At 34.2% G+C, this 13,791-nt stretch overlaps 1 protein-coding gene across 1 annotated transcript; it reads right to left on the reverse strand.

The window, feature by feature from the left end:
- Positions 1 to 428: 428 nt before the first annotated feature.
- LOC143225439 (selenoprotein S-like) lies at positions 429 to 13,500 on the reverse strand. The gene is made up of 5 exons (XM_076454869.1): positions 13,424 to 13,500; positions 12,499 to 12,575; positions 6,791 to 6,928; positions 3,279 to 3,385; positions 429 to 1,276 (listed from the first exon to the last, which is right to left on the reverse strand). The coding sequence occupies exons 1-5, from the start codon at positions 13,483 to 13,485 to the stop codon at positions 1,064 to 1,066; spliced, it is 597 nt and encodes a 198-aa protein (XP_076310984.1). The 5' UTR covers positions 13,486 to 13,500; the 3' UTR covers positions 429 to 1,063.
- Between the last annotated feature and the right edge of the window lie 291 nt (positions 13,501 to 13,791).

Here is a 13,791-nt window from a genome sequence, read left to right on the forward strand (position 1 = left end):
AGGTTTAAAATTGACTTCTATGAAGTCACCATAACAAATAGAGTTGTAATGAACTTTTAAATATAGTTCGGAATTGGTAGGATAAACCCAGGATTTTTAGGAAAGATTACCCTTCAATGATAATATATGTCAAATTAGAGATTACGAAGTAAACTTTTGCATTAATTTCAACAAACAGACTATCAACTTTGTAACTACACTAAAACTCCTAAAAAACTATATTTTGAAACATAAAACTACTGGTTTTAAAACAAAGAATTTAAGTAAATATATAATAAAGTAACTATATCCAAGATAAAGTTACCAACTTTTACCTAAAATGTCATGTAACATGAACCATATAGTAGTTTACATATTAGTCACATGTACATCACGGTCAGTAGGGAAAGTGAAATATTTGTAAATATTAAATATAAGTATGACAATCCTAGTAACCAAAGTATCTTTATTGCAGTTTGGTTAAAACATCATTTTGTTACACAAGGTATTCAGTTAAAATTAAGAATAAATACTTCCATATCTTAAAATGTGAAATACAGTTTCATTACATCAGACAGTAGCAAGTTAAATAACTTTTCTGCAGCTGTCATCATATTCTGCTCCAAGTAAAAAGTTACATTTCACGGTCTTCTGGAGTTGTATGAAGTTACTATAACTGAAACGTATGTCCATACAATAACATCCTGTCACATACATAAAACAAAACCAGTAAATGTACTTGTATACAATAAGTTAAGGGGTTTTCCTTAAGTTTTTTATAACAACAAATCTGATCTGCACAAATAAGAAAAATTTTTGATAAAAACTGAAGTCAGTGTTTTAAGATGTTCAAGTATGGAAGCTCTAGGTGAATACAACTCATAAACATGTAGCTTTGCCTTTTAAATGGAAGAAATACTCAAACCAATAAGCAGATCTGAAACTGTATTCTCTTTACACTGTATGTTTATAATTTTGTGCTCTTAAATAAGATACAAGTGTATATCCAACCAGAGAAATCTTTAAACTGACTTAATATTTCTAGCACCAGTTCTCTGGCTTGTAGAGCATGTACAATTTATCGTCATCCCCCACCAAACTGCTCTCTTCTTGAAGGCCGATAGCCAGACCCACCCCCTGTTCCTGTGAGGGGATTATAATCTTCTCTCAACCTGCTCCCACTGCTGTTACTACTACCTTGTGTTCTTCCTCTGTTAGTAGGTTGAGTAAATTGTCTCTCTTGCCCAAATCGTCTATCCCAATTTTCAATTTTCTCTCTCTGTTTTTCCTCTTCTCTCTACGCAAGAACACAAATATTACAAAAAAATCCAACAGCTATAGAAACAATTCTGGTTCATAGAAAACTTTCCACACTCCACATGGATTAACTAGTAAGCTATAAAGTATCTTAAGGAATAGAGACATTTTTTTTAAAATAAGGAAACAAGTCTGAAAATGTTAAACATCAAATTCTAAATTAATTTTTACAGAAATAATAATGTAAGAATTGGAAGATGTTAAAGAAATTATTTTTGATATAAGGTATATTATGTATAAGTTATTTCCTGTTTATTATTCCTGCACATAGCAAACAACAATAAGGGTACCATTCTCATCACAGTTAGCTGAAAGTAGAGTATTTAGATGGCTCACATACTGCTGCCACAAAGCATGTGTATTTACAGAGGTATTGTAGACTGGTTATACCAACTTGACAGAATATAAAAATATACACAATGTTTTCAGTGGCAGATAAGATAAATACTTCATTTATAAAAGAAAATCACATTCAATAACTAGCTTAGTGAGCTGTGATTAAATGTATGCCAGATAATTAATTTCTAGAGATGTGTTCTACTGGTGATAATATTTAATTTCATCCAATTGCACATCACTGTTCAAAAAACAAAGGTCACACTTCAAGCAAATTACCTGAAGAATTTATAGAATATTTCTTTTCTGCAAGCAAACAATTTTCTCGTAAACGTATCATTATAACTACTTCCTTTGTCATTTTGGTAGTTATTTTTATGACAAAACACTAAAATTAAGATATGTGCTGCACTGAAAACACCAGTAGCAATAACAAGTAATCACACTACAGTAAACAACATTTAAAGATATAACTGCCACTTCTACAGATTATAAATGTTATTACACCCAAATACTTCTACATGTGGTAACAACTGTTACATAAAGCCAAACAATTACTTTTATACACTATACTTACTGTTATAACCAATCACTGCTACTTTGTGTTTCTCTGATAGAAACAACTTGAATCACATTATACACATTACCTACCACTACAAGTTTTGCTATTGAAACTGATTTGTTTCTTTTACAACTCTGAGTAAAGTTGAAAGAAGCTATCACTACATAGCCAACTATCCATAATTTGGAAGTGACAGACTTCAGGAGGGAAACTTGTCAACAGTGACCTCTATCATTCTTGTTTGACCAAATATCCAAAGGACCCATATTGTGAAGGGGTGGTCATTTGTTTCAGCAACAAGACACAGACATAGAATCTTTGGATTCACAGTCCAAAACAATCAGAAGTTCAGACATGACCAATATTAGTAATTAACACACTGACAGTAGTGAAAGTTGAAAACTTTTGTTTTTTATATTATTACTAGTTATCCATGCCCAACATTGCCTAGGTATTACTGGAATACAGGGCTAATGTTTAGCTATTTTTAAAGAGAAAATACCAAGTGATGTGTGGTCACTGTCTATGTGAAGTTGTCATTGTTGTTCAGTCGTGACCTGACCATGAGCAGCTTGGCCTTTTCATTGATGTCAAGGGGTATTTCTCTTTCATTTGGGGTCTAACTGTGTCAATTTTGTTGGATACATACATTATTCTTCTTGTGATTGGTAATCAGAAGTGTTTATCATACTTAACTCCCATGTCAAAATAAAGTGAATGAAACCAATTTATTTTTGCAGAATTTCTTTGGTTCAACTTGTCTATTCTTTAAATAAAAAAGTTATTCTGACATCATAATGGCACCCAATACATGTCTATAAAATACAAATTAACTTTTCTGACATTATTTCCACTTAGGTGAGACCACAAACCTGGTCTTTCTTCTGTGGGAAAAAAATATTACAAAGTTTTCATCAACATTAAAAATGGGATGTCACAGACATTCAAAGTGGGTATACCAATTCTACATCTTTATAGGCCTACTATTATAGGAACTGAAAGATACAAACAGAGACAAACTTAGCTTTATATATTAGATAATAGATATAAACTAGCTTGATGTAATGCTATAAGAGATAGTAACTTCTCTCATCTTCTCAGCATGTCTAGCAGCAAGGATATCTTGCTGTTCTTGAAGTTGATGGCGAGCTCTCTCTAAAGCTTCCTGTCTTGCCAGGATATGGTCAGGATCTATAATGTCCCACAACAGAAGAGCAGTTTTTAATTCATCAAATTGTATAATTTTTATGGTTGTCTTAAAGTACATATAAGGTTTACTGTGCATTGGCTCAAATGGTTTAGCATTCTTTCTTTAGACATTTCACATGGTAGTTTTGTATTTACGTCTTAAATAAGTCTGTTCAAAATAACTGACCTCATTACCTAGAACACAAGATGTTGCTTTCAACACAATTTCAGAAAAGAACTCTACATAGAAGGTAATACTAAACCCCAATTTAGATAAGGTATTCCTTCTCTAAAATATCTGACACTTCAATTTCTTTCATCATATTGGTAGTAATTTTCATGTAAATGCACTAATGGTACAGCTGAAGGTTAATCCTGTGGAAACTCAAATAACACAGAAGTATAAAGAATTTAACATTATTTATCTACTATTAAATCTGACTTCAACCTGGGTGAATTTCACTCAACCCATAACCAACAAAGTAACAATGACAGTATTCATACTATAACTTTCAATAAGGTGTGTGCACCTTCATGAAGTTTTGTAATTAGGAATAATTGCTACAAGGCTTTCATACACAAGATGAGGTTTTCATTTAAGAACTAAGCCTTTTTAATCACACAATTTTTTATTTTAGAATGTTGACTATTCAACATAGAAAGTAATTATGAATTTTGGAAGAAAATACATTTGTCTGAAAATTGTCAAATTTTATCTGTGTAATCTTGTAAATGGTACGTTCTCTACTTTTAACTCCAAATAGGATTGGTCAATTTCACTGACCTCGTAAAATACTGAGAAACAAATCAAAATTACCCTTTTCTTCAAGAATGACTGAAAATTGTAATAGGTAATCACAAATGTTTATTCTAAATACCTTAAATCTCATAAAAGCATTACTGGTATAACTGTTTATTAAATTTATTGATCTTTGAACTGTCTCTGACTAATAATAAATGTTGTATGTGCTGCAGTGCTTGTGAAAACCACAAATAACAAACCTAACCTTTATAATTTTAGTACTTTCTAAAATCACATTGTGGTTACCATACATTACATACACACACGACTATTTACAATTCTTAAATAGCAGTTATGTTTCTTAAAATATACAACAGAAAATAAAAAGCAAAAGAAAAACTGTTTCCCCTACTTGTAGTGTCAGTTTTTTTGTACTTTCTTGTCATGCTTGTTAAGCCTTGTCAAATTTACCATGTGAAGGACGTAAAACAAATATAATTTGTAAGTTTTATATATGCATTTTAAATTAACAAAAGTTACCAAACAGATACTATAAAATTAAGTTGTAATTTATCATACTTTCTAACTAAACTGTATTTGGGTCTAAATAAAATCTCATTTCCCAATCATCTCATCACCTTGATACAATTCTTCAAACTTGCAATGAGGAAAATGGCTTTACTCACAAATACTTTTTAAAGACAAGCACAATCATGCAGTTCAAAATGAATGTTTTTGATTGATTATAAACATGTAATTGAGAGAAGTAAGCATAGGTAAACAAGTATTCATGGAAGCCACTACAGTAGATTGGCTAAATATATCATCTCAGCTAACAGAAAAGGTAGGGTGTTCATATTTTATATTCTAGCTTGTCAATATCAGTAACTTCCATTTATAATTTGTAAGAAATTATAGGCATTGCATTTGGTCACCATAAAACATACTGAGAGGCATTAAAAACGTAACAACATACATACAGTTAAACAATTTTAATACCCTAGGTTAAACAAGTTTTGTATGAAACAACTCATTTTATTACTTGTTGCATTTTAATGCCACTCAGTATATATTCTGAAAGTAGAAGACATCATGCAGTTCACAAAAATCAGTATATGACAATTTTATTTTTAAATTAAATGATGTATAATACTAAAATCAGAATGTTACTGGAAATGAATTTTCAACAAGTAGTTACTACCTCTCACAAACAGCTATTCTTGTTCAGTGCTGCCCTCTATGTGCACAAACGTTTTGCATATGTCATAAAACTTGAATCTTCCACATCTATAATGGAATGATTCTAATGTTTTGCAAGCAAATTATCATGTAACAACCTTTTACCATTAGGAGTGTAACATATTATAATGATGAACATGACTTCCTCCAGTGAAGTCTCTAAACTATCACTTCAAGTTTTAGCAGAAAATAAAAGCAATGGTTTTCACTGGGGAGAAAGGGGTGCAAAGTGTGAGAGAGGCAAGTACTTATGTCAAAACTGTAACTTCTGATATGGTACACTACCTCCACTCACATAAATAGGTAGAATCCTACAGTAAACAGGTGGAGGGGATAGCATGAGGATCATACCATTGGTAAGTCAACTACAATCGAAAGCCTGACCACTGACATCTATGTGGGGGTAGGAAATAGAATAATACCAGTGGAAAGTTAACTACAATTCAAAACCCAGGTTACCAGGTGCCAAAATTAGAGTGGGAGTAGGAAAAGGAATCATATGGTTAGCAAGTCAACTACAATCCACAACTCAGCCACCAGGTACCAACAGCCAAGTGGAGTTAGGAAAGATCATACTGTCTTCATCTCAAGTTCATAAAACCAGTGGAATTATTGTAACCTCTCAGCAGCACCTATGACTACTCTTTTACTAATGAATAGGTGTATTGACTAACTCATGATAATGCCCCACAGCTGAAAGGGCATGCAAATTCATGTGAAGATTTGATTTCTTAACATATAGATATGAGTCAAGTGACCTAACCAGTAGGCCTTGAGGACAATGGTCTTTGTATTACATTCTGAAGACATAAGTCTGAGACTTGAGAAAAAAATGGGCTAAGCTCCAGTTACAAAAGTTTTATCTTCCTAAAGGGTTATTGACATGAAGCCCACTAGGTACTGAGAGTTTAAAAGTATCAAAGAATTTCTGAAAAGTAAAGAGTGGTTTAAAAATTATTTTTACTTTTCTCCAAGAGCTGGCATGTAAGAATGGTCAATAAATTGTGCTTTTTTTGTATGTATGTTATGAACAACAGACTGATTGAAAGTTGGGAAGTCAATCATCAACCAAATTTCAACCTTTTGTAGAATCTGTGATCCATTGCCCAATCTGGGTGGAACTTGTTTTTGCTTGGAACAATCTACTTATCTACTATGTTTACTGCACACCAAATGTGGTGAGGTAATTGTAACAGAATGACCTCACACTAACTTACACTTGTTGACTGAATGACTATCCTTAAACTATTTTTTTTGTATTCATACTTCATAAAATGTGCACTTCCACATAGAAATATTTCAAACCCCTGTTATTTATTAAAGAAAATGGATTAGTAAATTTTTCATAATAATAGCAAAAAAATTAACATTATGACAAAAAACAAAATAAAAACACACATGTAACAGATGAAACTGAATACCCTAACCTTTGTGGTGGTTGTGATGTTCATGTTGACTCTTATCTAACCATTGTTTCAAACGTGATCCAAAATTGGTCCATGCAATAGAAAGAACAATGACTCCAAAAACCAAATACCAACCACAGAATTGTAGCACCTGCCAAGCTATAAAAGAAAAAAAAATCAAACATTTATGTATTAGTACCAAGGCTTCAACAGTCAATTATAACTAACTTTTAAAACACAATTAATACAAATTAAGAATTAGTACCAGTTAATACTACCTATCATAGGATTGAATAAGGTATGGTAAATTATTGAAGCCCCACCTGTATAAGGACTTGCTAAAGTATCTATGACCAAAATTATTTTGGTTCTCTCAATAACAAAACATTTTGTTGAACCTAACTACCATTTCTGAACCTCATTTAATAGGTTAAAACTGATATTAATAGAAAGACTTTAAATGCTAAAAGAAATTATCAGCAGGGTAGTGGGGAAAATTATAAAGGTAGTAAAATCATATATTTTCTGTGCCATAGGATAAAAAAAAGGGCTTGTGAACCACTTCCATATTACACTATTTATTTTGGCATCCACCAAATATTTGAAAAAACTATATTTTTAAAATATGTTTTTTGTTTTGTTAGCTCTACATAGTAACACTTTACATTAATTTATTCACAACATTTTATCAGGTTTACCTGACAAAAGATATACTGCATACAAGCAATAAAAACTAGCAACTTTTGGCATCATCACTCCTAATTTCCCCCTGTAAAACAGTTGAATGTGTACATCATACTAATTTCTACTATACAGTTTAGAATTTCACTATTTCTTTTTAGTACATTCTTTCTGCTATGCTACTAATATTACCTTATTAATCAAAGTTTTTACTACCACAAGAGGTGCCGAAGTTCCAACTTCAGGAAGTAAGGTTTAACTCCCTAACTCCCAGTTACCTTCCCACAAGTGTTTGTAGGTAGTGAATGATGATACAGATGTGGGACACAATGAGCTTGAGCATTTACATTTCAATCTTTTACTTTTTCTATTTTCATTTCCTCATATTTCTGTTTACAAACTGAGGTTAAGACTGACAGACGGTATGTCCTTACTGATATGTGGGTTGTACTTTCACAAGCACTAACAAAAAGGTTATAATTTTCCGATGTGAAAACATTTTTTATAGGTGTTTCCCCATTTTGTAATGCCTTTTACATGCTAACTTTTGAAAAAGTGCATGCCACAAGCCTTCCACAATCCTCTCTTGGAATCCAAAGTTCTAACATCTCTCCCATCTAAATCATCATGTGATGCATGTTACCCATTTATTTGCCACTACTGAACTATCACTTCAAAGTTTGGCATAAGATGCAAGTACTGGAAAACTGTGGGATGAGTGGGAAATAACTATTGGAAATACATTTTCATATAGCAAATTTACAATTTCCAATATGGTACCATTCCACCACTCATAAAATTAGCTTTAATCCCACACAAAGAAGGAAGAGGAACCAGTGCAAAGACAGAACAAGAAAAAGCATAGTACACTGAAGAAGGAAAACTCCCCCCCAGGTGGGTGGGATGCTGTGGTAATGATCAAAGTTTCTAAGCATACAGTAAAGACAGTAGCAAATGGCAGTGGTGTAGAGGTGGTTCATGAGACTCTGTGTACAAAATCTGGACTAGAGAAGTACAGAAAGCCCTAGTGCAGAACCAAAGTCCATGATGATGAATAGGGTGCAGCATCTTCAAGGCCAAGGTCCTGGTACAGCCATAGACCAAAGACCCATAGTCTAGTTTTGATAGAATAAAAACACGATATATCTTAGCATAGGACACTATGTAACAACCTACTCTCAGAGCATGTAAAAAGATCAGTAAGACAAGATTTTTCCTAAGTGAAACCATTTCTATATTAGAAGTTAACAATAAGTCTAAAATAGCATTATTTCTACTAAGTTCCATCTAAGTGATGGAAGAGAGAACATGGAGGATGTTCAGTGCTCTTGTACATTTGACTCATAGCTGCTTAATGTGTGGTGTAAAGGTCAGCTTATAATCAAAGATAAGCCTGAAGAACTTTGTCTCAAGGACCACAAGAAGCACAATTTCACTGACACGAAGTTCAGGATCAGGCTGAATACTCCACTGGCAGCAAATGTGCATGTAAACAGTTTCAGAGAGAGAAATTAAAACTGTTTGCTGTGGCCCACTTCAGTAAACAAATGTTTGTAGCTGCTGCTCAACATACCTCATGTTTGATGACTGACACGAGACATGAAAGTCGGTGAAATAGAGCCAGTTTGCAACAGTAAGAGGGAGTTGTTCAGTGATGGCATTAACCTTTATACTGAAAGGTGTGACACTCAAAACACAGCCCTTAGGGACTCCAAGTTCCTGTAGAAAAGAACGGGAAAGTGTTGAACCCACATAAATTTGGAAACTTTGCCGATTGACCAACAACCTAAAGGTGATTGTATTGGCAGGTTTCAGAAACATTTCCTGTTAGGAAAGACATACAGGATGGTAGGAAGCAATCAGTGCTTTGATGTCATCCAGATTAGAAAGCCTCGACAGTTCCATTGTATCAAAGTGGCCATTTTTATTTATGTGTAGGTGAAATGGGTGAAGAGCCCTTCTGTTTCTGACCACATCTTTTTTCTTTACTTGAGGGCAGTCTATTAATCTTCATGGATCCTGCCATGAGTCAACTGGGCAGGCCTCTGTTGTTTAAAGATACCAGTGACTAAGGACATGAACGAATGATCGTTTTGCATCTTGGGGTGGGAGAAGAAGATGTACCAGGAACCAAAGGAAGTAGATCTTATAGTTTGCTGGAATGAATGTTAGGGACAGACATGGGTGTTGATGTTGACTCATCAACTTTCTTAACCATGGAGGTCAAAATACTTTTTTGTATGGTTTGATAACAATTCTTTTGGAGGCATGGAGAGATCTGTCTGCACTCCCACTGTAGTAGTGGAATGAAGTGCAGCAGCATACATCCAAAGTGAAGAGGTGGATAGTAGCTTTTGAGCCTCAGAGTAAGTAATGTTTTGAAACATTTTTAAACACTGTACCTCTTCTTCTTCCAACCACTTGAGGCAAGAATGAAAGTAGGATGGGCAAGAGCTGTTACAATTAACACAATAAGGGTTTGTTTCACACTCACAAGCATCATGGTCCTTGCCACTGCAATGAGTACACGTCAAGGAACCACAACATGATGCATTCGAGTGACTGAACTGTTAACATTGGAAACATTTGAGAGGATTTGGAATATATGGCCATACCTTGCAATTAAGGTAACCTGCCTTGATGGCAGCAGGCAGACATGGTGATGTAAATGTCAAAATGAGAACAATGGTCAGCATCATAATTCCATCTTTGTGAGTGGAGATACGCTTCACTGCAGAAACTCCTTGGGTGAAGAAACCAGCAAGGATCTCTGATTCAGGGATATTCTTCAAATCCCTCTCAATAATAATTCCTTATGATGAATTCAAAGTGGTAAGGGGAGTATCTCCAATGGGTATATCCTCAATCACCTTCAAATGCAAAATGAGTTTAGTGTGTTTAGGAGTGGATGTTTCCACCAATATGCCACCAAAGAAAAGCTTTTTGATTGACTTAGGAGAACCAGCAAGTCCCTCTAGTCTCTTACAAATAAAAAAAAAAAGGAGACATTTGCCCTAAAAGTTTGTCTAAAAGAGAATGCAACATAAGAAAATAAGGTACAGGTGTTAAAGATGTTGAAGACTGCTGCACAGAATCTTCAAGACATGGTTGTTTACCTATGGACTGTTTTTTCACTATTTTATTTAAGTTTTTATTTGGGGGATCCATAATAAAAACAGGAATATTTTGGTGCCCACTGATCCCACCCACCATCTATAGGATTTTGTGAGCACTATACCCAAACACCAGCATCAGATACAATGTCTGCAACACCTGTTGAGAATATCCAACACTGGTCCTTGGTTGACCGTATCTCAAGTGGACCAGCCAAGTGGTCCTAGGCAGCTTCTCCAAGGCTGCCCATCTACAAGAATTCAAGGCCAAAGTGACGTGTTAGGGTTGGACCCCTCAACCACCAGAATCCTTTCTTCCCCTTCACAGATTGCCATGCACAGCAAACACGTGGGTGAATATTTAAATCCCAGAGGAAATAAATTGAAAGTACAGAACCTTCTCTGGTAGGTCCCCTTACCATATACAGGAATCCATACTGAAAAGAAGTGCTGCAGAGGGTCCAGATGGACTCCAACACCCAAAATTGTGCAGTGTGTGCATACTGCTTATATGGCTTAAGAATCAGATCAACCATTAGAACAAAATCCTTTTCTTTCACAACACTGGTAAGGTTATTCCCATTCAAAGTATACTTACAGTTCAAACTATGATAACCCACATGCAATATCATAGATTTATCATAATTAAAACCCATCTGCCATTTATTTGCCCAACTTACTAAATGATCTAAATTCTTTGATAAATGAGCAACCCCAAGACCTTAATATCAGCAAATTTAAGTACTTTATTGACCATTCCTTCATCTATGTCACTGATGTAAATCAAAAAGAGCAATGGTCCTGAGACTGAGTTCTGAGGTACACCACTTGCAACATTAATCCAGTCTGACTAAACTCCACTTATAACAACTTTCTAATTTCTTCCATCAAACCACTCCTCTCTATCCAATTAGATAACTTATCTCCAATACCTATAGAGATAAGTTTCCATACAAGCCTTTCTGAAAATCCAGATACACCAAATCTACACCTTTAACCTCATCAATATTTTCAGAGCATGTAAAAAGATCAGTAAGACAAGATTTTTCCTAAGTGAAACCATTTCTATATTAGAAGTTAACAATAAGTCTAAAATAGCATTATTTCTACTAAGTTCCTCTACCAATTCATGAAGAAATTCATCTTCAACACTTTCCAGAAACCTTTCTTCCTCATGGTTTGACTCTAGCATTTTCCAATTATGTCTAAAGTTAAACATTTGTGGTCCAGAACTTGGAGGCAGTCTTAAAAGTAACAAAGAAAGATGGATCCAAAGCTCAGGGTGGATAAGGCACACCAATGTCATCACTCAACAGCATGGCAGAAACAGTGTAAACCTGAACATAAAGGGATGGGGAAAAACAAGGGAAAGGTAGAAACAATAACAAAGGTAAAAACCACATACTTGAAATATAATCTCTGAGAAAACTGAAGAGAGCCAAACAGTATTTTCAGGATGGTGTGGGAAGGCATGGAAAACTTAGAGGGAGAGATCAAAATTTGCTAGCCTATTCCTGTAAAAGGCTAAAACAAATAAAGTTAAAAGAAGGGAATGAAAAGGAGACAATGTGCATTCTATAGATGCTCCATCTCCTTGCAAATAAAAGCTGAAAAATCTCCCGATGTGTTACCTGTGCCTGTGGCTGAAAGTGCAGTAACAGAGGAGTAATGTATTCAAAGTGGTAACAGTGACTTCAGAATTCAAGTTAGATATTTAACTAGTGAAAAATAGATGGCAAACAAGGGTAAATCAAATGCTCTCAAGGAAAAGTGAAGACTTGTGACAAACATTTTTAAAAAGTTTGCAAAATTATGTCTACATCTTAGCATCTTATGTCTTATTACATCATTCTCAGTTCTAATATTCACACATCATTATTTTGACAATAACAAGTACTGAATTCAAGTATTATAACTAATCACCTTACAACGTACCTGAGCTAAATGCAGATGTCAAAACTTCTGGATCTGAATTGATATCTTTATTTTGTTCCATTTCACCTTCAGAAGTTCTTAAATAATAACAGGGATTATTAATTAAATGAAGGATACCATAAATGTTTATTAATAATAATTTCAATAACCATAATGATAATTAATTTGAACTGATTAAGTGACTACGACTATTTCTTTTTAATTAAACCATACCTAATAACATAGCAAAAGATGTATGAATGCAAAAACGGCTCGTTTGGGTTGAGAAAATATTCGTAAAAGAGAGAACAAAGTTTCGACCTTCTTCGGTCATCATCAGGTTCACAAAGAAAAAAAAGAGGTAACTGACCGGAAGCTGACCACATGTTTGGAAGGGGTTGTGTCTCTACTGCCCTCTACATTCCGACACTCAGCTACACAACCCCTTCCAAACATGTGGTCAGCTTCCGGTCAGTTACCTCTTTTTTTTCTTTGTGAACCTGATGATGACCGAAGAAGGTCGAAACTTTGTTCGCTCTTCTACGTAAAATATTTTCTCAACCAAACGAGCCATTTTTGCATAAATAATTCTCTACAAGTGGGTTTTCTCGACATCACTGATAGCGAAAGATGCATTTTAAGCCTAACAAAATTAGTGCTACGACTATTAATGGTAACAAAGTAATACCACAGCCTCTCAAAATAGTGGATAGTACTACTACTAGTACAAGCAATAACACTCTCTATACGAACTAGTATTACTATTCGTAATACTAGGCTTAATAGGTAACACTACAATAATTTGATTTGCTATTAGAAAAAGAAACAACTTTCTTGTGAATGTCAATAAATAAATCGTATTCAATTATTATGAAAGATATGCATCAAACTCACATAAAACTAATCTCAAAAAGATAATAATATTAATAATTAATATATTTCGCACATCATGAATCTGCAGTTTTCGACTATAAATCGCACGAATGACGAGTAAAATGGTAGCGCCATCTGCGATATTGGTTTTAATTTTTATAGCTCAGTAACACAACTAATTCTCTAATTTCACGAGTGTTTGTGTGTGTTTTCTTATAGCAAAGCTACATCGGGCTATCTGCTGAGCCCACCGAGGGAAAGCAAACCCCTGATTTTAGCGTTGTAAATCCGTAGACATATCGCTGTACTAGCGGGGGGCAAATTTCATGAGGAAGACGTAATTATTATTCAATTCAACGGTACGTTTATGCATTCTCAATAAATTATGTTATTAAGGTTTATATACGTTGCAAGGGTTTCCATCAGCGCGAGATATATTTT

Source organism: Tachypleus tridentatus, chromosome 9 (genome assembly GCF_004210375.1).
Source record: "Tachypleus tridentatus isolate NWPU-2018 chromosome 9, ASM421037v1, whole genome shotgun sequence".
NCBI classification, from domain to species: domain Eukaryota; kingdom Metazoa; phylum Arthropoda; class Merostomata; order Xiphosura; family Limulidae; genus Tachypleus; species Tachypleus tridentatus.

Bases quoted from the DNA above. Each gene is read 5' to 3' on its own strand.
- LOC143225439 (XM_076454869.1), bottom strand. From the start codon at position 13,485: ATGGCGCTACCATTTTACTCGTCATTCGTGCGATTTATAGTCGAAAAC. The intron at 12,576-13,423 runs GTGCGAAATATA...TTATTATTTAAG, and splicing joins GAAAACTGCAGATTCATGAT to AACTTCTGAAGGTGAAATGG. The intron at 3,386-6,790 runs GTTAGGGTATTC...GGGACATTATAG, and splicing joins ACATCACAACCACCACAAAG to ATCCTGACCATATCCTGGCA.